Below are 25,360 nucleotides of genomic sequence, written 5' to 3' on the forward strand. Positions count from 1 at the left end.
CCTTCACTGAGCCCAGTAACTTGTGGTTGACAATAACCGTTAAACTAATCAAGTCAATACATATACCAAAGTAGCAAAAGTGGGAAAATATATTTGCAGCTAGATTTTTAAAAATGTAACTTTAAAATTTTTCTTGTTGGCCTTTTAGAACTTTCTAGTGGCATTCCTGTGTTGAAAATTAACCATGGTGCAGGCACTGAGACGCTGCATTTCCCAAGTCACTTGAACTTGACTGACAAAAGATGGCATCGGCTTGAAGTCAGAACTAATGGTCAGGTCAGATACTTGATTTCCACTTTATGTTTTTGTTACTTCCAGTTAATTCTTGCATACATACAGAATTAGGAAGGTATAAAAAGAGAGACTGGAAAATTGTGTGTTTCATTCCATATGTATCTGTAGACCTGATGCACAATGTGAATACTGGGAGGATAGCACTATGAATTTCATAATCTATCCTTCTGCAGCTCCGCGTCTCCCACAATTCTGTTAAACATGGGCCAGCGGTTCTCAAACTGTGGGTCGGGACCCCAAAGTGGGTCGAGACCCCATTTTAATGGGGCCACCAGGGCCAGCATTAGACTTGCTGGGACCAGGGGCTGAAGCTGAAGCCCGAGCTCCACCCCGACCTGGGGTGGCAGGCTTGGCTCCATGCCCCCTTCCCTCCCCCCCCCCCCATCCCAGGGTCATGTAGTAACTCTGTTGTCAGAAGGGCTCACGGTGCAATGAAGTTTGAAAACCCCTGGTATGGGCTATTTCCCTCCTGTCTGCAATTTCCAGAAGCAGTTCAAAACTGTGGCATAGCCCGTGCTAGCCATGCTCATGCTTCCTTCTCCAGCTTTACGGTTCTGCCAGATCTTCTGCCTCTGCAGCAGCGTCAAGTAACAGTTCATTTACTGTTGTATTTTATGTGTTTGGGGGCTTTTGGGGGGGAGTAGCAAGCAGCCTTTCTCTCTCTCTTGGATTGGGTATTGACCAGTGGGTTGGTTTCAGGTACCTGGTACCTCCCTGACAGCTTCCTTTGCCTCCCCCCACTCCCCAAGGCATGGCATAGCTGTTGTGCAAACACTGAGCTAAATCAAAGTGGTGTCCTATTTGTGAGTCAGCTTTTACAGGCCTTTTGGAGGGCAAATTGTGCCCTGCTTGTTCTCAGCCAGCTGACACTTGCACTGCTAGGGCACAGGGTTCTGAGTTGGACAGGCATGTTGTGTCCCCTTGGCTCAAGAAGCCAAGACTCCAGTACAGAAATGCCCAATCTGGAGATGAAGAGCAGAGCAAGGAAAGACTCCAAAAAAAAAAAAAAAAAAGAGGAGGATTTTATCCAACAAGCCCGAGGGATAAGGCCTGGAACAGAACAGGAATGGAGAGGGAAGAAAAAGCCCTTAAGGGACTCAAGGTCCTGTCCCCAAGTCCTAAAATCGGTCGTAAGTTCCCTGGAGAGAGAAGTGGGGCTCATACTCAGGTTTCTTTCTTCTCGAGTCTCTTGAATCAGGGAACTCTGACTATTGAACCACATCCTCTGGGCAGGAGGAGTGGGGCCCCAAGAGGAAGGACACTGAGGGAGACATATCCAGAGAGCTCAAGGCGCTGCATAAAGGAAACTTCTAATGCCCTGGCCACAGCTGGATGACAACACCTGCAAATAGGCCCAAAAGGCTAAAAAATCCAAAAAGAGCAAAAAGAAAAAGGTATTTAAAAAATCCAAGAGATATTCATCCTCTGACTCTAACACGAACTCCTTTTCTACTGAGAAAGGGAAGATTTCAGATTCAGGCTCGGAGCAGGACATGGAAAAATGCAGCAAAGGTTTTTCCCCTCTGAAATGTTCGGAGGATCTACAAACTCAGAAACAGACAAAAATGCTCCTTTTGTCCATCTTCCTCATGAAGGTACCAGAGTTAAGACATCAGCTATATTGGGGGAAAATCCTGGAACCAGGGATTGGGTGGAAAATCCATAGGAGGATTCACCACCTCTGAGAGCCCACTATGACAACAAAGGTGCCTCCACTGAGACCTGAATCTAGGAAGCAGAATTTCCCACTTCTTAGAAGAACAGTCTCAATCAACCACAGACAAATGGGTAAGAGAGATGTTGAGTTGCCAACACTCCCTTGAACTAAGGGTCCTACCCCAACCCTCCTTCATCCAATTCTCCATCTCAGGTAACCCCATCAAACACAAGCTGGTGTTAAATGAAATCTCATGTCTCCTGGACATAGCAGCACTAGAAAGAGTTTCCTCAGAAGACAGATTCTTAAGACTATGCTCCATTTTCTTCATTGTCCAGCGGTATACAGGGGGGTCACAGCTGTCCTGGATTTCAAGCAGCTCACCACTAGATGAAGAAAATGAGATTTCAGATAGAGACCCTAGCTTTAACAGTAGTATCCCTGCCCCAAAGGGATTTTCTCGCTTCTAAGAACCTAGCAGATGCATATCTCCACATTCCCATACAGCCATGCTACCACAGACTGCTGAGATTTGCGTACAGCGCGGTCCACTAGCAGTATCAAATGCTTTCGTCAGCCCCCAGGGTCGTCTTCAAGATGCTGGTGGTCATAATAGCCAGAGTAAGGTCTGAGAGTACTTACCCGTATCCCTTCCTAGATGACATTTTGATCAGATCTCTGACCCAAGCAGTGATGCACAGTGCCACAATCCAGATGCTGGATCTGCTTCAAGCACACAGATTTGTGATAAACACCAAGAAGAGCTTCTTCACTCTCGCCACATAGATAGTTCACCTGGGAGTGGATATAGACACTATAGCAAAAGTCTACCCATCATTGGTTAGATTCCACAAGATCCAGAACCTGATAACCATGTTGGTAAAGTGGGCAAGGATGACTGTAGCTCAATGTCTAGTTAATTGGCCTCCTGGTTTCATTGAATAGGAATCATCCTGTGGGCAAAGTTCTATATCAGGTGCCTCCAGGCCTCTCCCCTGAAAGTATGGAATAATTCACCGGAACATATGCAAGATCAGGTACTGGTTCTGAACTTGGTGCTCATCTCTCTTTACAATGGTGGACAATCCCACAGAACATCCCCAAGTGTCTTCCTAGATGCATGCCAGACCCACAGGCACTCACAACCGATGCCAGCCTGATAGGATCTGGGGCATTGGACAATGCAAGGTGCCTGGAACCCCTGGGAAAGGAACCATAACATCAACCTATTGGAGCTCAGAGCTGTCAAGACAAGCCCAACGGAAGTTCCAGAACTACCTAGACAGCAAACTTGTTCTGGTCCAATTGGGCAACATGGCCACTATGGTGTATTTCAGCAACCAAGGGGAATGAGGACTTTAACCCTACATGCAAAAGCAATGGAGACAGGACCCTCTTTTCCGTAAGAGCAATACACATAAAAGGAAAGCTGAACCAAAAGGCTGGTTCTGCAGATGCACAGTCAGCAACTCAGAATGATGTCTGAATCAGGGAGTCTTCATTCTGATTTCTCAGTACTTTACCAGGGAAGCAGACCCCAAATCCCTGGGGAGGATGCTGTTTTTGCATAGACGGTCACTAGGCCTGCTATACACATTTCCACCCTTTCCACTTCTAGGAAAAGTGATCCCGAAAATAAGGCAAGGAGAAACAAAAGTGAAAGTGTTAGCTCTGCACTGGCAAAAGAGACTATGGTTCTCCAACCTGATAGAACTGAAATTAGAACCACCATTGCAGCTACCAGTGAGACTAGACATCCTTTACCAAGACCCATCCTCCATCCAGGCCCAGTCTGTCTACAACTGACCATCTGGCTATTGAGAGGGAAGCATTAGCTTCATTAGGACTGTTTTCCAAAGTGATTGGAACTCTGTTCTCCTACAGGTGAGCTTCAACTAGCTGCCTGTAGATGCAAGCCATGTATTTCATGCCCTGCATGCCCAACTGGCTGTGCATTGTCCAACTGGCAGCCATTGGGCTGGATCTGGACTGCGGGATGATTCCATCTGGCCCACATGGAGGATGCTCCGCACAGTATGACCTCACATGCACCACACGAGTGAGGTCATGCTGCATGGAGGACGCCATTTTGGACCGCGTAAGGCATGCAAGTGAGTTGTTGCATGCAACTGTCATGACTTGCCACTGTTCAGCACTAAAGGCCTACTACTCCATGTAGACAAGGTTTAGCTCATTGTGTCAAAAACAGCAAAAATCTCAAGGATTCTGATATTGCAGTTATCCCATACGTATCAGAATTATGAGAGACACTGAGCTGCAGAATGTTAAATTTCTTACTTGATAATTACCTTTCTGCTAGCAGTGTCTCACACGCTTCTAAGCTCCCTGATTGGCTTCCTAGCCAAGGGGCAATATTTAATTTTGAGAGCTATGCTTGTAGGCTATAGCCTACTGTACATAGTTTACTTGTTCACATTGATGCTATTGTTACTAATCACAGCTTCAGAATGAATCATCTGGCAGCAAGCTGGAGAAGGGAGAGTGGCTAGCATGGGCTGTGCAACAGCTTTGAACTGCCTCCGGAAACTGCAGACAGGAGGGAATAGCCCATATGTATCAGAGTTGTGGGAGATTCTGTTAGCAGAAAGGAAATTATCTGGTAAGACATTTACTGATCTTCTACATTTGCACAGTTTAGGGTCAGATTTTTGAAAAAAGTAGGCACACAAATGCATGCAATTTGTACATGCAATTTTGACCTTAATTTTCACAAATAATTAACATCTTTGTATTCTCAACTCAGTTAATTGTGTGCACAAATGTGCCAAATTATCCATTTGCAAATGCAATTATCCATTTTGTGAGTGTGACTATTGTAATCAAATGCACAAGTTAAATGCACAGTTGCATGCCCATTTCTTCCTGTTTTTATATATTGCCTTTGGTTGCAATATAGAAAATGGCACAGAAAATGGCAAAACCCTTTAATGATCTGAACACACAGACAAATGAACACAAGACATAAAGGATGGATTTTAAACAACAGGGTACAACTTTATGTATTTAACACTGGGGAGGGGCATACCTGCTCTCTCATGCCAGGAGATTATCTGAGTTCAGGACTCCCACCATACAACCAGTAATTTGTGGTAGACCCACTTTCCCTTAGGACTCAATTCACTTCCTAATCCTCTTCATCTCCCCCTACATGTGGGGGATAGAGATTACCAGTATCTCAGTCAGCGAAGACTTCAGATGTCCCCTTTTTTCCATAGACAAAAGGACCACCAGTGCAATGCTGGGTCCCATTTACTTCTGGAAGCCTGGTCCTTTTTAGCCTTATCTATGCTGGCCACTGAGGACACCACCAATTAGTATAACATTTAAGGTCACATTCTGACCCACACTGCTTGGTAGCGATTTCTAGGGTTGCCAGCTTTGGTTAGATGAATTCCTGGAGATTTCATCACATGACATATCTTTTAATTAAAGATTAATCTTTAATTCCTGGAGACTCCAGGACAATCCTGGAGGGTTGGGAACCCTAGCGATTTCCTGCCTGGATCCAGTCCTTAAGGTCATGGAGCCAAATGTTTGCCCCCACATCAAGAGAGGAACTCTGTCACCCCTAAAAAGCTTGGGCCCTGTATATTGGATGTCTCTGTGTGTGATCTCTGAGCCACCTACTCCGGAAATTAAACTAGCCAGTTCCCAGTTAACATTTTTCAGGCCCTGTTTGATGTGGGCTGACTTGACAGCTTCCTGCCAAACTCGCCTTGCAAGCATCCTTGACCAAACCAGTCTTCTGTGTGGCCTCCACTCTCTAATCAATTCCACATCCCTCTGGACGCTAATTCTTAAATTCAATCTGGTGCAAGCCCCAAGATCATTTACACCAAAGTGAAGAATCAGGACATTTGGTGGCTGCAGTCCGGCCATCGTCAAGTGAGAAGGAGCGTGAGCTGATCGGCCATATCATCGCAGGCATACAGCTTCAGCCTTGAATCTCAGTTGTAATCCACCTACTGACCCAGTCGCCATCTCACTGGCCCAGTGCGCAATAGAGAGCCTGCAGATCCAGACATTGACCCTCCTCACGATGTCTCCTGCAATCACAAATGACACGGTTAGCGTGCGCCCCTGGCATGGCCCAGCAACCTACTTGTAGGGTGTATATAGGTTCTGTAACACTCCGATTTCCAGCGCCCAGTTGCCCAGACCTGCCATTTGCATAGTGCAAGGGAGAGGGAAATGGCTAAAACTTGAGTACAATGTTTGAAGCAGTTCAATGAAGCACAGTGTAATTCTTCGTTTTATGGTATGACAATAGCCTTCTATGTTTTGGTGCAGGATGTTCGATTCACTTTGGATCGTTGCAGTGCAGCTATTGTTTCAGAGATAGAGGGACTAGGTAAATGGTTGTCAACTGAAGACCGCAGAAACTGTGAGGTCACGGGGACTATTCCACAAAGAGGAAGGTAACAGTGCACTTCTGGAGATTAACTGAAAAATAATTTAATATCTTTGAACATCTAATTTATCAAGATGAAAGCAGGGTGGTTAATGCTTCAGAAGACATCTGTGCATTTCTACAGTGTCTTCTATCCAAGGCTCTCAAAGTGCTATACCAACATTAATGAACTAACCTACCTCAGTAGTACTCCTGTTCTTTTTACGGATACAGACTAACACGGCTGCTACTCTGTAACCTACCTCAGAGGTTGTGATATGCTCAAGGTCATAGATCAAGTCTGTAGTAGATCTAGGAACAGAATCCATATCTCCTGATCCATAGTACTATGCCTATACCACAGGATTATTCTCCCTCACTCAACAGACACTCCTTAATTATTAAGCAATTATTGGACCTACTACTGCAAACCTTACTAATGAATTTGTTCCATTGACTTTAAACGGAGCAGGACCTAGTTGGACCCCAACTAGATCAGATTTTATTTGCTCAATACTGTAAATCTTGTAAACTCTCAATTAAAACTAGTAACAAACATAAATGTGTAAGGGCAAATTTAGCTGTCAATTACACAAGTGTAAATCTGGAGTAATTCCAGCCCTACACTTCTGTGATTTTATGACTTCAGTAGGGTTACCTTAATGGTGCCAATCTATATAATTGAGAATAATTTGTAATCCTGAAGTCTGATTCCTAGATTGCAACACCCACATTCCTTGCTTATTCACATGTATATTTAGAGTGGGATTTTTCAGAAGTGCTCAGCATCTTAAAACTCCCACCACTTCAGTGCTAAACTTGAAAATTCCATATGTAATCCTTAGGGCCAAATTCTCTGCTGGGTGACTCCATTGTTTTCAGTGGATTTACACTAGCAGAGAATTTGGCTCTTAGTTTTTCTTATCCTTGTAGAAAATTGCCATTCCTCAGTTTATTCCTTGGAAATGCAGGAGTGGTGCTATTTATCTTCTCTATACTGCAGTGTATGTATTTTAAGGTAAAACAGGCCCATTCATAGTCATTTCACTGTTCAAAGGTATTTGGATGTGATCCAAGTTCTTCAGCTGGGTGGTGTAAAAGAATCAATTCCGTATTCATACCCTCAGTTACAGCACAAGCATTTTACTGGCTGCCTGCGCAATTTCATCTTGGATACTCAGGTAAGACAGGATATGTCATGATTTTTGCATTTGTAAAGTTGTATCACTTTTGGGTCTAGAGTTTTAGGAATTTTGTCTGAGAAATTGGATTTGTATTCTGAAGATGTAGGCACTCTTCTGGTTCTCATTAGTAATGGACTGGTCCCATAAGGGATTAGCAGCTCCCTGCAGGATTGGCCCTATAATGCATCTCTTATTTTCAATGAGTTGCCTACATGCTTATTTTTTACCCTTTTTTGAGCAATCGTATGTTCAGCAGCAGAAATGTCCATGTATAAGATATGTCATTTACATTGAATAGCAAATAGAGAACTTAATGGTAAAGTCCTAGGCTGATGAGTCATTTCAAATAATGCTAAATCATGGGAAAGTAGTTGTCATTAGGACGCTTGAGTAGGCTGTAACCTCCAAAAATTGCCATAAAGGTGATCATTTTGCTTAGCAACGCTATGAAGATGTAGAAGATAGATAAATTTGTTACCATATCTAAAGCAATAGAACATACCATTTATGGGTTTAATGACAGTTGGCATTTCTGATTCACACTGAGGGCAGCCAGCTTGATGAAATGTGTTGTCATTTGTGTTTCTCTGGCAATGTGGGAGTCCACTGGGAAACAGCAAAAGCCAGCTTCCAGTCTGTTATAATGTTGGTTGAACAGTTAGAAGAAACTTTAGAGGCACACATCATGGTTTCAGATACACATGTGCAGCTCCCATTAAAGTAAACCACCACTTGTGTTTTTTTTCTATTAAATGTCAGATTCAACTCAGCTTATATCCAGCACAATGGTATTGGCTTTTTTTTTTTTGCATGGCTAGTATAATTAACATAATAAACTACCTGGAAGCAGATGTTTCTGTGAGACAGAAACTGTGCTGTTGTTTATCTCCTTCTGTCCCACCTTCTATTGTTTATCCATCTGTCCTGCCAGGTAACAGTCCCTAACTCCCCCACTCCCACTCAAGGAATTTCTGAATGTTAATGAAATATATATAGACCCATGCCAGCTTTGTTTTAAATACCGTCAGTGTGTGTTGCTTGAGCATATCCATATGCAAAATATGACTCTTGATGTTTAATATTTAAAAGTCAAACATTTATTTAAACATGTTGAAAACTAGTGCTTTTAAAACAAAACATGGCTTCAGCTCTACAAAAAAGAGAAATCAGATAGTTATACAGACAGTGTGGTATACTGTAGGTATTGATCTCCTGGATAAAGTTTAACTGCTTGTTAAAACAAAATCACAATGTTCTATGATTTTCTCTTTAAGGTTTATGACCTTGAATCTCCTGCAGAGTCCCTGAATAGCTCCCCTGGCTGTGCATTGACAGATGGGAGCTGTGAGACCACGGGCTTCTCTTCCTGTGGTATTCATGGAAGATGTCTTGGAGAGTGGACCTCATTCAGCTGTCACTGTTTGCCTGGTTACTATGGCTACAGATGTGATAAAGGTGAAGTCTTTTTTTCTCTATGATGTTATTGATGGTGGTGATGGTGCAATTTACGGAACAGTTCGCTTAAGATGTTCACAATTAATGACACTTCTGATAAGGCTTTGAACATATTGCCCAGGGTCATGTTCTAATTTTTTGGTTGGGCATTTTTTGTTAATCCCATCCTTCATTTTAATTCCTTTTTGAAATATGTCTTCCTCATCACCAGATCGTCTTTTACACTGATGGTATCTGTGCACTTGTAACCCACACACCTTCTGGGTGTGGTGTTCTGTCCCATCTAGTGGCACCAAGACCACTTAGAGAGAGGTGAGTCTGCTCTACAGCCTTAGCTAAGAGCCAGTTGCCTTTTAGCTCATGCAGAAGAAGCTCATGCACTAAGCTCCAGAGGCCCCCGGTTCAATCCCACCTTCCAATGACTGGGGTCTGTCGGTGTTTCACACTCACTGAGTAATTGGAATGGACAGAATCATAATTGCTCAGCTGGGTGTCATAAGCACTGTACTGCTAACATCGAAACGATATTATTTTCTAGGGCCAAGAGGTCTGTGTTTTTGGTGCAGGAGGATCTGAGTTCCATCCCTGCTGCCTCCTGGTTGCCAATATGTGCAGCAAAGTGACAACTTTGGCCACTGATTTGTTACACTAATTTAAATGTGCTCACAGCCTCTTCCCATTGTCTTTGTCAGAGACTGAGGGCAGACAGGAAAGATTGTGTTTGGTCTGCATCCTGAAGCAGGAGTTCAAAAAGGCATTCAGTCGATTGCTGGAGAAAAATAAGAGTTAATTGAGCAAAAGTAAAAGGCATTTCCATTGTGTTGCTAAATGAGGCCTTTTCTACCTTGTGTTAATTTTAAAGGAGCTGCTGTAAACATGCTTTAAGAATAATTAAAATATTCATTTCTAGTTACAGAGCTACCTGGTCCTTGGTCAGCAGGCTGGGAAAAGAGGAAGAGTGCTGGGGAGGCACTGGGCTCAGTCACTTGGGCAGGGATCCCTGTGCAGAAAATATCCTCAGTCCCTGGGGGAAGGAGCAGTGTGAGGGAGGACCTCCTGTTACCACCCTCTGAGCATTTTAAACAGCAGCATTAACAGGATCCAGAGGGAGATGCGCCTAGCCCTACTCAGTGGAGGAATCTCCGATGTCTTTGAAGGCAGGGGAACAGCTACTGGGGGAGCAGTGGCAAAGGCTTGAAGGACTTCCCCAAAAATTCATGTTATGTCAGCACTAGAGACCATTTCACTGGCTGTTTACACTAATTTGGAGAAATTCTTTGTTTTACTTACATCGCTCTTTCCCTGCTTAGGGTAATTTTTAAAAGTTTTTGAATTTCTTAGTTGCCAAAGAATACTCCTTTGGGCCAGGGAGCCATATTCGGTATCTGCTTCCTGTTGCTGCACCAGCCCGCAGGACGCTGTTAGAGGTGACGGTCAGGACACGACAGCCCAATAGTGTCATCATGAGCATGTCTTCCCGAGCCATGGATGAACACATCACCCTGCAGGTTAGTGAATAGTCTTGGACAATCACAGCACAGAGTGAATTCAGTTCCAGCTCATGTGTAGCCCAGTGAAACATGGATAAGAGAGTACTTTTGTGCTGTACACTACCCTAGCAAGTAAAACCAAACGAGCCCCTGAAAATCTGTACTGTACAATTCTGTTCATTCATGCTAGGAAAGTGGTCCTGGTTCTCCACTAGTTAAACTGACCATACACCCGTGTCATCCCATTGGCTGCAGTGGAGTTACATCAGTGTAAAACGGGGTCAGAAAAGTGGTCCACCTAGTTCAGTGTCCGGTCTGACAGCTGCCTGCAAGGGTTGTGCGAGTGTGAGCCTTGCATGTCCCACTCCTCCAGGAAGACGATATAATTCAATTTCCACTATTCTATAATGACACTGCCAGGAACGATGCCACAAGCAGTTTTTGTGATGTTGGTCCCTGCACGGAGAGTGCCAAATTCATGTCACATAGGGTAATTAACAGCCAGAAATGGTAACACATTGGTCACTGCTGAGCTGGATTGGTTTGAACTGGCAACGTAGATGTGACAGAATCACATTCCTAACCCCCTGAGCCAGCCCATTGTCGTTGTCTAAGTTTAAGTAAACATTTTTGTCAAGATTACTCATTAGTTAAAAAAAGTTTGGTTGAAGTAACCCGACAGATCAAATACAGGAGTGATTGTGATTTTCTTCCCTAATACTCTGTTAATAATCCACAAGGTTGTTCAGGGATTCTTAACTGTCTCCTATAACTTGGGTGATGGAGACTATGCCGTAAACCTTCCCTCCTACAACATTGATAATGGTGAGTGGCATCATATCACCCTGGAGAGAATTGAAAACGAATTTACCCTTCGCCTTTATGAAGGAGGTGGGAAGAGAGAAATCCTGAGAGCAGCAGGAGTACGCAAAGAGATTGTGATCGATCCCAGTAGGTTGGTCCTTGGAAACACTTACTCTGTCAATCAAAACCAAAGTTTTCAAGGTAAGGAATTCTTGGTTTAACTGGGGCATAAGAATGTAGAAGGGCTATTGGTATGATGTGTGTGCACATTAAGTGAAGTTCACTTTCTCAGCACAAAGCTTGAGTTAAATGGATTTTTTGCAAGGCAACTTTGTGGGGATTTGTCAAGGAAGTCAAAATCCACCCCTTACCTAGGGGAAAGGTACAGGAAAAGCCCCATCCACAGCTTATACTTTAGCCACTGGGCTAAAACAGGGGCAGTGACTCCTGCACACCACCTATACAGCCCTCTTCAGTCATACTGCAAATTTCCCTGCTGAATTAGATATGCAAGCCTGGATCTGCCCTGTGCATCCATTTTGCAGCTGCCCACGCCTAAAAAGCAGAACCATAGCAGTTCTCTACATTTGGGACATCTGTTGCCCCTACATTGCTGGGTGAATTACCTTCTTGTGATAAATATTGTCCATTGCTAGGGCCCTACTAAATTCATGGCCATGAAAAATGCGTCACAGACCGTGAAATCTGGTCTTTTGTGTGCTTTTACCCTATACTATACAGATTTCACAGGGGAGCCCAGCGTTTCTCAAATTGGGGTCCTGACCCAAAAGGGAGCTACAGGTGGAGTCACAAGGTTATTTTAGTGGGGTCATGGTATTGCCACCCTTACTTTTGCGCTGCCTTCAGACCTGGGCAGCCAGAGAGTAGCAGCTATTGGCTGGGCACCCAACTCTGAAGGCAGCATTCCGCCAGCAGCGCAGAAGTAAGGGTGGCAATATCATACCATGCCATCCTTACTTCTGTGCTGCTGCTGGTGGCGGCTCTGCCTTCAGAGCGGGGCTCCCAGCCAGCAGTCGCTGCTCTCCAGCTGCCCAGCTCTGAAGGCAGCGCTGCCGGAAGCAGCAGTGAGGGTAGCAGTACCGCAATCCCCCTTACAATAACCTTGCAAGCAGGGCCGGCTCTAGGTTTTTTGCCGCCCCAAGCAAAAAAAATGTTGGCTGCCCCCCGTCCCAGCCCTGGGCTCCTCGCCGCACCCCCCTGCCTTGGGCTCTCCCCCCCACCGACCCGCACCTCCCTGCCGCCCCAGCCCTGGGCTCTCACCCCCCCCCCATGCACACCCTGCCGCCCCAGCTCTGGGCTCCCTCCTACCCCCCCACCGTTGCCCCCCCCCCACCTCCTGCCGCCCCAGCCCTGGGCTCTCCCCCCCCCCCCCTTCCGCCGCAGCCCTGGGTCACTGGTAACTCGCTCCCAGGGCAGGTTATTCAGCAGGAATTTTAGGTGTGCACAGAACACAGACAGGACTGGTTCCCACGTTGTTACAAAACTGCAGTAAAGTGGAACAATTTTCAGCTTGTGTGATTGGAGGATATCTGGATGCATATTATAAGACTGTCCTCTATAAATGAGGAAAAGTTGAGGTGCCTTTATTATTCTTTTGTTCCACTCATTCTTTCTATGGGGAATTTGCCAATGCAATATCACTGTCTTCCTTTTAAACAAACAAACAAACAAACAAACAAACAAAAAAGGCAATGGCTGTTGAAAATAGCAATTCCAGTCCTAATAACCACTGGGAAGCATTTCTTGCTCAATTTTATCCTACTTTTTCTACAGCAAGTTACAGTGGATCAGTATATTTGATTTGGGAGAAATGAAGTAACAGCTGCCCAAACTGAGCTTGAGCACTCCTGAATTTTGAGGTGTTCAAATCTGGAAGGCAGGTGCGGGGGGGGGGGGGGGGGGCGCTGTGGCTCCGCAGGGGAGCACGGCAGCATGTATGCAGCAGCGTGTCTGGCGCTGCGCGAAGCCAGACACGCTGGTCTGAGTGGCACGGTAAGGAGGCTGGGGGGTTGGAGAAGGGGTAGGGGGTTCCGGGGGGGCAGTCAAGGGACAGGGAGCAGGGGGAGTTGGATGGGGCGGAGGTTTGGGGGGCAGTCAGGGGCAGGGAGAGGGGGGGTTAGATGGGTCAGGAGTTCGGGGGGGGCAGTCAGGGGACAGGCAGCAGTTGGATAGGCATGGGAGTCCCAGGGGTTTGTAGGGGGTGGGGTCCTAGGGGGGAAGTTGGGGGAGGTCTCAGGAGGGGACAGTTGGGGACAAGGAGAAGGGAGGCTTAGATAGGGAGTAGGGTCCCGGGAGGGGGCAATCAGGGACCAAGGACCAGTGGGGCTTAGATAGGGGGTGGGATCCCAAGGGGCAGTTGGGGGCAGGGGTCCCGGGAGAGGGCAATCAGGGGACAAGGAGCAGGGGGGTTGGATGGGTTGGGGTTTCTGTGGGGGGGCAGTTGGAGGGAGTGGATGGTGGTGGGGGGGGCTACCCTCCCTCCCCATGGAGTGTCCTATTTTTTGAATGTTAAAATATGGAATCCCTACTCACAGTGCAGCTCTCCATTCACTGCAGCATGAGGTCTCAGCTACCTCCCTCCCTCCCCTTCTTTCCTGTTGGTAGTGGCCAAGGGAATGCTGGGCAATGTAGTTCTTTCCCTTCTCCAGGGCTGGCTCTATAGGCAGGGAGCTAACCAAGGAACTACTACTCCCAGGGCCCCTTGTAGGTTCTCAGCTCCCAGGCTGGATCCCTGCCGCCCCTGCAAATGGGCTGCCCCAAGCACGTGCTTGCTTTGCTGGTGCCTAGAGCCGCCCCTGCTTGCAAGCCCCCCCCCTCCCCGCCAACTTCTTTTTGGTTCAGGACCCCTACAATTACAACACCGTGAAATTTCAGATTTAAATAGCTGAAATAATGAAATTTATGATTTTTAAAATCCTATAACCATTGACCAAATTGGACTGTGAATTTGGTAGGGCCCTATTCATTGCACAGTACATTGCAAAACGGATGTTCTTAACTTTAAACACTGCTAGGAAAACAGCAATAGGCTATGTGAAGTTTGGATTACTGAGGCTCATGGTCTCCCAGCTGAAAGATTATAATGGAGTCACCTGGAACTTCCACTAGGGCAGGCTAAAATGTTTATTAATCTAGAGTTAAGGTTTTAAATATGTATCAACAATGAATTGGAAAAGGTCTTAATATAATGTTGTAGATTAAAATGCAAACAACTCTCATAAAAACAAGAAATGCAAAGTTAAGGTTACAAAAAGGGGAAGCAGAGAAACACGGAGCTATGGATACCAAAACCAACCTTTAGTATGCCCTCATATCTCCACTCATCCTCCATGCAGGTGTGGGATTGTACTGTATCTTCAATACTGGCATACAATCCACATACCCCACTACCCCACTGTACAATACTGCACTGACAAATGTATCTATGCATCACTCCCCCTCACTCATCTGCCATCTTCATGACCAGAGGTTGGCCTTCAGTTAATCCTCCTGTGACAAGACAGTAACATCTCTGGGGAGAGGGATGCTCTTATGCATGAAACATAGGACAGGGAGTCCCCAAACCTGGTGTGACATATATGCACCTGGGTCCTACATTCTGTTTAAAAATGCAGTCAGTATTGTAATTTTTTATTGGTAGTGCATCCCCAGCCTCCTCAGTCATTACTGGTCTTTTTTTTTTTCTTGTATGAAAGAGAATCGTAATAAAGTATAGTTCTTTTTCACACACACGCTGACACACAGGTAAACACTGGAGGAGCACACACTCTCTTCTTCTGGCTATTTGAACTTTCCCTTAGAAATCATAGTAAAATGGTGAATTGGCAACTGGCACAGGTGTCTTTCTCTCAATCAGATAGGGGGCTGGAAAACAACAAGGGATGCAACTCCAAAATTTGGATATGGGAATCTGGCCCATATCTAATGGGATGGATCAAAAGCCTGGATCAAACTCCCCTAAAGTTTGGGGAAATAACTTTGTGGCTTCGGCCCATCTCTAAATATAACATATGCTCAGTTTGCTAGTACTAACAGTGGTTTCAAATAGTTCTTCTTGCTGAACAGCTTTCAAAACCCAAGTCCCTTTTGTTTTTTGCCTTAGGATGTATGAAGGATGTCAGATTTAATAACTACAGACTGCCTCTGGATACTCACACTAAGGAGCTGGTGTCAGTATTAAGTGCCCAAGGAGTGAAAGAAGGCTGCTCTTCAGAGGCTTGTAGCCACAACCCCTGTAGCCAGCCGTTTATTTGTATTGACTTGTGGATGATGCATGAATGCAGGTAATTGGGGAAAGCAAGAGCATAGAAAATGCCAGGGCAACGTGGGAGGGCTGGATGCTGAAAAGTGTATAAGTTGAATCTTGCCACTGGGAAGTCCTCTGTATAGCATCATCCAGTTAAACTATAGTGAAATACAGGGCCAAATTCTACCCTTATTTATGCCTCTACAACCTCATTAGCTTCAGCAGAGTTTATTGATGTAAATCAGAGCACAGTCCCTTTCAACCAGATCCTCAACTGGTATAAAATGGTGTATCTCCATTGACTGTAATTAAGGTAAGCAGATTAACACCAGCTGAGCATTTGGCTTTCTGCTCTATTAAAGCTGCTCATGGAGCATTGCAAATACAGAACAATTTGACCCACTTTCTGAAAACTGAAATTGGGAAGTAATATGGAATGATTGTGCTACTAAATTTCTAAAATGAGCAGCTCTGAAGATAGCGTGGATATAAACATTGTTTTTGTGTGTCAGATGCCCTTTAAACAGCATAAAATGTTAGGCATAAATCAGAGGATATGATCTATAATGAATGCTGTATTTTGTCATACTAAGTTCAAGCAAGAATGCTACAGTGAACGTTCATTATTACAGGATAATCGAAATTGTGACAGTGCTTGAACTTTTTAAAAAACACAAAAACCTGTTTTTCAAATCAAGATAGTCACCTTCAGAACGTATTTTCCTGCAAAACCTAAAGGGGCTTAATCCATATTCAGAGTTAACTCCTGACGAATTTAATACCTTAAAACAAAGAAAGAAACAAACAAGACATCTGAACCTAGCTCAAAAGTATATTTTATAACCAGGAGAAAACTGAAAACATGAAAATACTTGTGTTTAGGCTGACAGTCTATATGACAAGGTGCAGCTGGATGCAGTTTCAAAGAGCCAGAGTGTTCCTAAAAATTATGGTTTAAGATGGAAACATCAGCTCATTCTTCATTCTAAGGCTGGCTTCACTGCAAAATTAACTCATGTTATCTCCACCGAGTTAACACCTCTTGAGTTAGCCTAGCTTGAATGAGAATAGTCATGCTGTGAAACAGCAGAGTGATAATGTTAGCAGCTGATGAGCTGTGCTAACTGGAGCCGTAGCCTGTACCCCCTGATGTGCCAGCTGACAAGTTAAAAGCACCACCACTCTCAAGTAATGTTTTTTTTTTTTTCTGTAGATGGGACTCGAGTTAGGGACAACACTTGAGTTATAACTGGAGTTAATTCTGCAGTAAAGACAACACCTTAGTCTACTCCTGTATTAGCACTGTTCTAATAAGGAGAATTGTAGAGATGTTTTTTGTCACAAATGTTTTAAATCTCTAGAGGCTTGGAGATTCACTGAACTGGGGAAAACACAGGAGAGGCTAACGTCATCTTATGGCATTTGGATAGACCTGCAAATCCTGCTCTTCATCAAACACTTGCTCATGCAGGTAGTCTCACTGGAGCCAGTGGGACTACTGGCATCCCCAAGTCCATTCACGCGAGCAAGTGTCTGGAGGAGTGAGCCTCATTATTTTTGTCTTGTTTCACTGAAGAGAAGAACTCTTTAGCCCCTTCCCTGACTTCACTGAGACTATTCGTGTGGGTAAGCACTGCAAGAGTAGGAGCTACAGTAAAGCTTCCTTGGCATAAAATAACTCAGAAGACTGGATTCAGATATACAGCATCTGTCCCAAGGACGGTGTAGGGTTTTCAGTGCTCTCTTCCATGTCTGCTGTTATCGAGGATTTTTGTTGTTTTACTCTGCTTTTTGTCTTTCCAGTTGCCCTCCGGGACACCTGATCACAGAGAATGCCACAGGCAGGCACTGTGTCTATACTGTATGTGCTAAAAGACCCTGTAACTTTGGCACGTGTATCTCCCAGTCTCCAACCAAGTTCCGATGTCATTGCCCTGATGGCTATACTGGCCGTTACTGTGAAATCACCCTGGCAATCTTTCACAAGGATGCAGGCTTGAGCTTCAGTTCCATGTTCGCCATCTGCATTTGCTTTTTGGCACTATTAGGTAGTTATGGCAACTACATCTTATACTACCTTTGGTGATTTAATTTATCCATTCTCCTTTGGACATTGATCATGTTGTCTTTCTGTGAAGAATTTGCTTCTTTGTGGAGCCTGGACTCTGCCTTCACTGTTTTGTCCTCTCTATTCCATCCACTATCACTTTTCATCCCCCTGTCCGCAAAAGTTACATTGTTATTTGGCATTGATTCAGCTGAGGAAAGCCCTTGCAGTTTCCTGATTTTGTGGCATTTCATTGCCAAGAAACTGTTCAGAAGGTACAAGTAGAGGCAAATTCAGTCAAAAGCTAGGAAAAAAGATTGCTAGGAGAAAGTCATTATTTAAAATACAGCTAGTTATGAAACTGGTATTTCAGCCCATGAGAAATAAATTGTTCCTGAATGCAGACTTTGACCTCTAGATCCAGGCTAGGAGCATGTTTATTTTTAATATCTGGCCAACTGTAAGTTATCACAATGTAAATAAATCAGAAGTTGGTGGTTTTTTATAAGAATTTTTGTTATACTAGAGTACCTCAAAATCAGATTCCATTAAAAAATTTGGCAAAGGATTGTTGCATATGGTAAGATCTATATATCACATTCTGATAAACTGCAGAATGAAAATTTAAACACAGAAATCTCAAAAGAAAACTTATGACCAATTTATAAAAATGCTCATTCTCACAGTAAATACATTTTAAGTTTTATACAGTAAAGGCCCCATCCTGTTTTTATTGAAATTGCTGTGGAGTTTTGCCATCGACTCCAATGGGATCAGGACTGGGTATTAAGAGAGGATTTTATTGTATATTTTTACAGTGAAGATGGTAGCACACTGTATACAAGTTTGTATTTACATAACGTTAACAAACATCTTCAATGTAGTAGAAGTTTTTAACAATTTTCAGCATGTAAATTGCAACTAAACACAATTTTTAAAATTATTTAAATTTGCATATGTTGGCATAAAAATGTGCCTGAATTATTTTTTCTAATAAAGTGTGTGAAATACAATCCTCTTCCCTTTGTCTCATGTCGTCTTATGCTTCATTTCTGTTCTTGTTCACAGAATTGTATCTGTTCTTCAGAACTCATCTGCATCAGTTTTTGTGCTACATCTTTTTATGCATTTTCTGTTAAGCATCAAGTCTGTCCAAGTCAATACGGTAAACAGATATTTTGGTCTCAAATAACCATTTCTGCATGTCATTCAGTTCTTCAGTTTTTACTAACTTTGTAATAAAGGAAGCCCTCAAGGCCTCTCCTTCTCCCTTTGATATCGCTTGTAACTACTGTTAATGGAAGTAATGCTCAAAGCAAAAGGAGAGCTGACCTCTACAGTTGCAGATGATTTTATAGACTTGCCTTTTAAAGGGCCTGAATCCTCTCTCTTTATACTGGCTTTAAATCAATGTACCTACTTTGGCCCAAATCCTTGAAGGTTCTTAGGCATCTAACTTCGATTGAAATCAGTGGGAGTTAAGCATCTAAATAAATGTCTTTGAGGATCTGGGCCACTGATTTCAATGACGTTATTTCTGGTTTACAATGATGTGAGAGCAGACTCAGGCACTTAGTGTGAAGACTGAAGCCGTTCTACCTATTTCAGTCTGGCAGTGCAATATCCAGTAATAGTTACTGTCTTTACCACACTGCAGTATTTTTTTTTTTAAAAAAAAGGGTTATTCTCTGCTTCGTTTCTGAATGATCACTCTGCTTCACTCCCATGTGCGCACACAGTTCTGTTCAGTGGTGCTTTCCTGTGGACTCGCTGGAAGAGTCACAAAGGTTTGAATGGAGGAGTTTACCATGTCTCTGCCTATCATGATGACTTGGAGGACATCAGAGAAAATATCCTCAACTATAATGAAGAAGGGGGTGGGGAGCAAGATCAAGTAAGGATCATTCCATTAAATGAATATGATACAAGTGGGCTAGTGGTTCTCCACTCTAATGAAATACAAGGGAGTCAGTTGTGCTTTACCCTTAGTCTCGGTGCTGCTGGTTACATTACCGCAAGCAACTGATGAACTTATTTGTAAGGTTGCATGTTTTTTTACAAATGGATACATAAAGGTCTATAAAAGTTTAATTTGCCTTAAAGCAGAAGTACCTATGTGAGTGATTATATATGCTTGTAGGATGAGTTTAGCAGTTGAAGAATTTATGGATGATCCTTTTCTGGCTTCATGCTCTGGAGGCTCTGCCGTTGTCAGTGGCAATTACTGCTGTAGCGATAAGGTTTTAGAAAACTCTAACATGAAATCTTCCTTATGGACCAGCTCTTTTGATGACACTTCTTACCACATTTTGTGTGTTATTAGAACATGACTTATTACACCTTAAAGTCTCAGTTTTTATTCATTAGGGGATGCTGGTACTATCCTTGTTTTAGCTAAAGCTTTTTAGCTCTTGGAATAAAATACCAGGGCCCTTTCTGTTCCCTTCTCTCTTGGGAAGAGAAGCAAATACCAGAGTATAAAACTGTTGTTGCACTTTTAATATACAACACGCTACACCAAACAGGTTATTCTCACATTTCTATTTGTCCTGCACATGGATTACCAGAGTTTTAGCTTATATTGCTATCCAGAAGAAATGTAACAGATAATTACAGATTTGTTAATTAAAAAAAAAAACAGGTAATTTTGCTGAACAATTAATGTTTGTTATGTCAGAAAACGTAAGAGACTATTGCCTGTTTTAAAACAAAAATAACAGGAGTACTTGTGGCACCTTAGAGACTAACAAATTTGTTAGTCTCTAAGGTGCCACAAGTACTCCTGTTATTTTTGCGGATACAGACTAACACGGCTGCTACTCTGAAACCTGTTTTAAAACACTTCATTTTATCCAGTGGAAGGTGCAACAGTATTTCTGAGCTTGTGGTTGGCATGCCATGAGTGCTACAGAACAAAGTTTTAAAATCTGAATATTAAACTTCCAAATAAATAAGCAAGCAAAGAGTTTTTAATACATTAAAATTTATATTGAACATTTATGGGAGCCAGCTGCAAAATAATCTTTCACTTGTAAAATGTCCTCAAATTTTTGATGAATTACTGTAAATGCATTTTAAATGCCTAGGGGGATATTTTTCAAGTGGCATATGGAATTATGTTCACAGTTTTAATAAGATTATCTCCTGTGCTACACTTGCACATTTGCCACACAGGGTTCATATATTGAGGAAATAGTGTTTATATGACAGGTCTACAGGAGTTTCCCTAAGAAGAATTAAAGCATGTTCTTTTCATAAAGCAGCAAAATCAAATACACTAACAACCAAATGACCCCCAATCAAAGGTGATCTTAAAGTGTGGAAGCACACAGAGGAAATAACGTTGGCCTCCCTGAGATCTTGTTTACTGTAGGCCATTTCCAAATTAATCAGCTTTTTTAAACAGTGGAAACCTTGTCCAAAATCTTCATAAATGGCCACTGATTTTGGGTGCCTAATTCTTGATGCAGAATTTCAAACTGAGCACCCCACAACTTCATATGAATTAAATGGGTGCAGTCCAGTGTTATCTTAACAAATGAACATAAGAGTGTATGCACAGTAAAGAGACCATGTATGAATTTCACATTTGTTAGCTTGAGGGCAAGACTGGAGAAACAAAGGGGTATCCTTGCTGAATTTCTGTATTTGTATTGGGGGGGAATGTGTCTTAGAGAAATAAGGATTTTACAAAAAAAAAGTGCACTGCTGGGTAAAATACTTAACATTCTTTGGAGCTGAGCTGTGTTAACACTGGCTGGAAAGCAAGGGGCAAGGATGATCTTTGGGATTGTAAATTGCCTGATAATTATGTGTATAATTAGAAGAAATGGTATCTATCATTTCATTTTAAGAAACAGAAAAAGCAACAAAAACATGATTTTAATATGACCAAATTCACTGAAAGCCTGATCCTTAACTCTACTCAGGCACACTCCCACCTAATTTTGGAAGGGCCAAAAATGGCAGCTATCTATTTTGAGAGTTTTGCCTGAGTAAGAAATTCACCATTGGGTCATACCAGGGGTATGCAACCTTTCAGAAGTGGTGTGCCGAGTCTTCATTTATTTACTTTAATTTAAGGTTTCGCGTGCCGGTAATACATTTTAACCCTTTTTAGAAGGGGTCTCTCTATAAGTCTATATATTATATAACTAAACTATTGTTGTATGTAAAGTAAACAAGGTTTTCAAAATATTTAAGAAGCTTCATTTAAAATTAAATTAAAATGCTGATCTTACGCCACCAGCCTGCTCAGCTCACTGCCAGCCTGGCGTTCTGTTTACCTAGGCCGGCAGCGGGCTGAGTGGGGCCTGACCTCTGAAGCCCCGCACACCCCCAGAAGGGTGGGTGTGGGGGGCTTCAGAGGTCAGGGCAGAGGGCTGGGGGTGTGTGGAGGTGCAGGGCAGAAGGCTGGGGGTGTGGGGGCTTCAGAGGTCAGGGCAGAAGGCTGGGGGTGTGGGGGGCTTCAGAGGTCAGGGCAGAGGGCTGCGGGTGTGGGGGGGTGCAGGGCAGAAGGCTGGGGGTGGGGTGGGTCAGGGCAGAGGGCTGGGGTGTGTGTGGAGGTGCAGGGCAGAAGGCTGGGTGTGGGGTGGGTCAGGGCAGAGGGCTGGGGTGTGTGTGGAGGTGCAGGGCAGAAGGCTGGGTGTGGGGGGGTTCAGGGCAGAGTGCTGGGGTGCTCGGCTCATGGGGGTGCTCGCTCCCAGCCCCCTGCGGCTCATGGCAGGGGGCTGGAAGGGATATGCCCCGTCCCACCCCCTTCCCCAAGGCCCCGTCCCTACCTCTTCTCTGCCTCCTTTACCCAGAGCTGGCTTTAGCAAGGGGCCGCGGGGCTGCCGCGCGCCAGCTGGAGCTCCGGCCGGGAGAGCGGAGCCGCGGGGGTTTTGCAGAGCAGTGAGCACGCTGCCACTCCTCCCCGCTCCCTTTGCAAGGGCCGGCGCAGGGAAGGAGAGGAGGAGGGGCAGGAAAGCAGGCTGCACCACGGCTGGGGGAAGAAGCGGGGGAGGGAGGGAGCTTGGCTGCTGCAGGACGAAGCTTCTGCCTCCTGCTCCAGCAGGGGAGAGCGGTGGGCGGGGGGGCTGAGTGCGGCTGGGGGTCGGAACCGTGGCAGGCAGCCGCGTGCCATTCAAAATCGGCTCGCGTGCTGTGTTTGGCACGCATGCCGTAGGTTGCCGACCCCTGGGTCATACAGTAATTATTAATAGTTTACACTTATTTAGTACCTTTCATCCTGAAGGGAAACATGAACATGCGCAACATGCCATCTAGATATCACATCACCCATCAAAATATAGCAACTGCTCTGGAATGGAAATAAGGCAGTTATTCTGTGTTACATTAAATCTTGGAGTCCAATCCTGCAGACCTCGTGTGCACAAGCACAGGATTTCTTAGGTGCAGGCTTGTGCTCTTTCTTTTTACAACGGTACCTCCCTGACTGAAACGTAACATAGACACACTAAGGGCTAGTCTACACTAAAAGCACTACAGCAGTGCAGCTGCGGCGCATCGGGTGAAGATACTCTATGCTGATGGGAAGCAAGTTCTCCCATTGGCATCATAAAACCACCTCCGCAAGAGGCGGTCGCTATGGTGGTGGGAGAAGCTCTCCCGCTGACATAGTGACGTCCACACCGGCGCTTAGGTCAGTGTAACTTTCGTCACACAAAGGGGTGGCTTATTCATACCCCTGATTGACATAAATTATACTGATATAAGTGCTAGTGTGTACAAGCCCTGAGATTAGGATAATCTTTATTTTAGCACAATTTCACTGATGTAAAGGTAGTATTTTGGAATGTTCACATTGACAGCTCGGACTAATGTTCTCTAGCTGTAGATGAAAACATGAGACATTCAAAGAATTATTATTTAGCCACATAAGAGGTTCTGCGTAGCACAGGCACTTCAAACATATCACTCCCCTTAGGGCCTGCCAACGTGCCTAGAAAGACCACCTCTTGGACTGAAAAGATAACCCCATAATCTATGCTTTGACTATTTTCTGAAACTCACATCAAGGCTGCCACCAATTAGTGTCTATTGTACTGGTTGTTTTAGTGATGCAGACAGTTGTGCACTGGGAACTGGACTGAAACTTCAAATAACTGTCAGACAGTGGTAGCATTTCAACCACTACAATGACGGTCAGCTTTAGAAACAAAAGATTCTTTACCCTATTGCCAGCCACCTGACCCACACCTTCCTCCCACTTCCAAGGGAGCTAACTAGTGCCAAACTCCAAATAAATTTAACAGAAATCTAAGTGGGAAGTGGCTCAGTCATGGGTTCAGCCCCATGCCTTCCAACCATGGATACAACACCTTTCCTTGAAAGCTACAGAGCCACTTCACTCCCAGCCTTGGGACTGGGTACAGCAGTGTTTGATGAAAGGCCAAGCAACAGCCAAATCTGAATCAGAAAACGAACTAGAAGCATTTTAATCATCTTTCTTTAGCTACTAATAGAAAATTAAACTTCAGTTTGAGCAGGCTGCCTATGAATCAGTACTGTTGGCAGTAGTGACAAGAAAGAAGGAAGTATAAACAAATCTGAAGCAAAGCAACAAGGTTTGTTCACTTCCATAAAGCTTTTACCTTGCTCAATACTAGAGAAAAAAACATTAAAAAAACAAATACAGTGAAGGTAAACCTAAATGTGGCTGTTACATCTGCATTAAGGGAAAGCTGTATTTGCTCATTGACACCTGTAAAGTGGTCTTTGGCATTCCTATAGCTCTCCACAGGCACTGCAGTTAAATTAATGGGCCAATAAAGTGCACTCTGGATTGTCTTCATGCTCTAGTGTGGTGTTCAGATCAAATCCTAAGACTATTTGCAAATGTTTTCTTTCCAGGACAACAATATGGTTAGTCCATTAAAGCATAAAAAGTTGGGGGCTACAGTGAATGTTCATTTAACAGGGATGATTTCTCACTCCAGGATGCTTACAACATGGCAGAACTCCAGATGTCTCTTCAGACTAGCCCAGCCTATTCTCTTTCTCTCTACAAGAAGAAAGGGAAACCATCAGAGCTGAACTGTCCCTTGAGCAGCAATGTGGCACCTAGCCCAAAGGAGCAGCTAAAAGCATCTACAACTAGAAGCTCCTCCTTTACCAGTGAAGACTTCGGTCGTTATCTGTCAGATGTTGTTAGGGATGCTGACCAGCAGCCCCAGGCCTTGCCCCACGATTCCCTACAGGTATATTACACAGAGGGAGGGGGCTCAGTAGCCAGTAGTCTCAGTTCCCTGGATTCCTCTGGACTGGATGAGGAGACTGTGTATGATGACATGAAAGAGTGGGGACCAAAGTTTGAGAAATTAAGTGAACTGTATTCACACAAAGAGACAGAGGACATGTAGATTCCTATGTTTACTATGCTTGAAATTCTGAAAGCAAGCATGAAGGGCTATTCAGTTTTTCATGCACTTGCTACTTTGATATATTTTATTCCACAGGATTTTATTCGTCTTCAATTTGATGGGTGGGGGATGCAGTCCAAATGCCCACTAAAGAGCCTTTGTTTGTATCTAGAATATAACTTCCAAAATAAACTAGGAGTTAAAACTCCAGACCTCTTGGCCTTTTCCCTGTTTGTCCAGCAACTAAATTGAAAAAATAAACGAGAAGTTGGAACACCTTTTAAAAAGTAGTAATTGGTGTATGATGCTGAGAAGTAAACATCTCCTACACTAATATTAATAAGAAAGGGCTTCCATAAGACACAGTCTTTGTGTTCTAGTATGGTA

At 43.9% G+C, this 25,360-nt stretch overlaps 1 protein-coding gene across 1 annotated transcript in view; it reads left to right on the forward strand.

Annotated features, from left to right (window-relative positions):
• LOC135888983 (neural-cadherin-like) overlaps window positions 1-24,973 on the forward strand; it is a 113,838-nt gene extending 88,865 nt beyond the window's left edge. The window contains exons 24-33 of the mRNA XM_065416794.1: window positions 149-276; window positions 6,263-6,390; window positions 7,420-7,543; window positions 8,821-9,001; window positions 10,343-10,509; window positions 11,232-11,496; window positions 15,419-15,599; window positions 17,366-17,610; window positions 19,349-19,503; window positions 24,551-24,973. Coding sequence (XP_065272866.1) covers window positions 149-276; window positions 6,263-6,390; window positions 7,420-7,543; window positions 8,821-9,001; window positions 10,343-10,509; window positions 11,232-11,496; window positions 15,419-15,599; window positions 17,366-17,610; window positions 19,349-19,503; window positions 24,551-24,973 — 1,997 coding nt within the window. The remainder of the gene's footprint in view (window positions 1-148; window positions 277-6,262; window positions 6,391-7,419; window positions 7,544-8,820; window positions 9,002-10,342; window positions 10,510-11,231; window positions 11,497-15,418; window positions 15,600-17,365; window positions 17,611-19,348; window positions 19,504-24,550) is intronic.
• The last annotated feature ends 387 nt before the right edge of the window (window positions 24,974-25,360 follow it).

The sequence above is a fragment of the Emys orbicularis genome, chromosome 14, assembly GCF_028017835.1.
Source record: "Emys orbicularis isolate rEmyOrb1 chromosome 14, rEmyOrb1.hap1, whole genome shotgun sequence".
In the NCBI taxonomy this organism is placed as follows: domain Eukaryota; kingdom Metazoa; phylum Chordata; order Testudines; family Emydidae; genus Emys; species Emys orbicularis.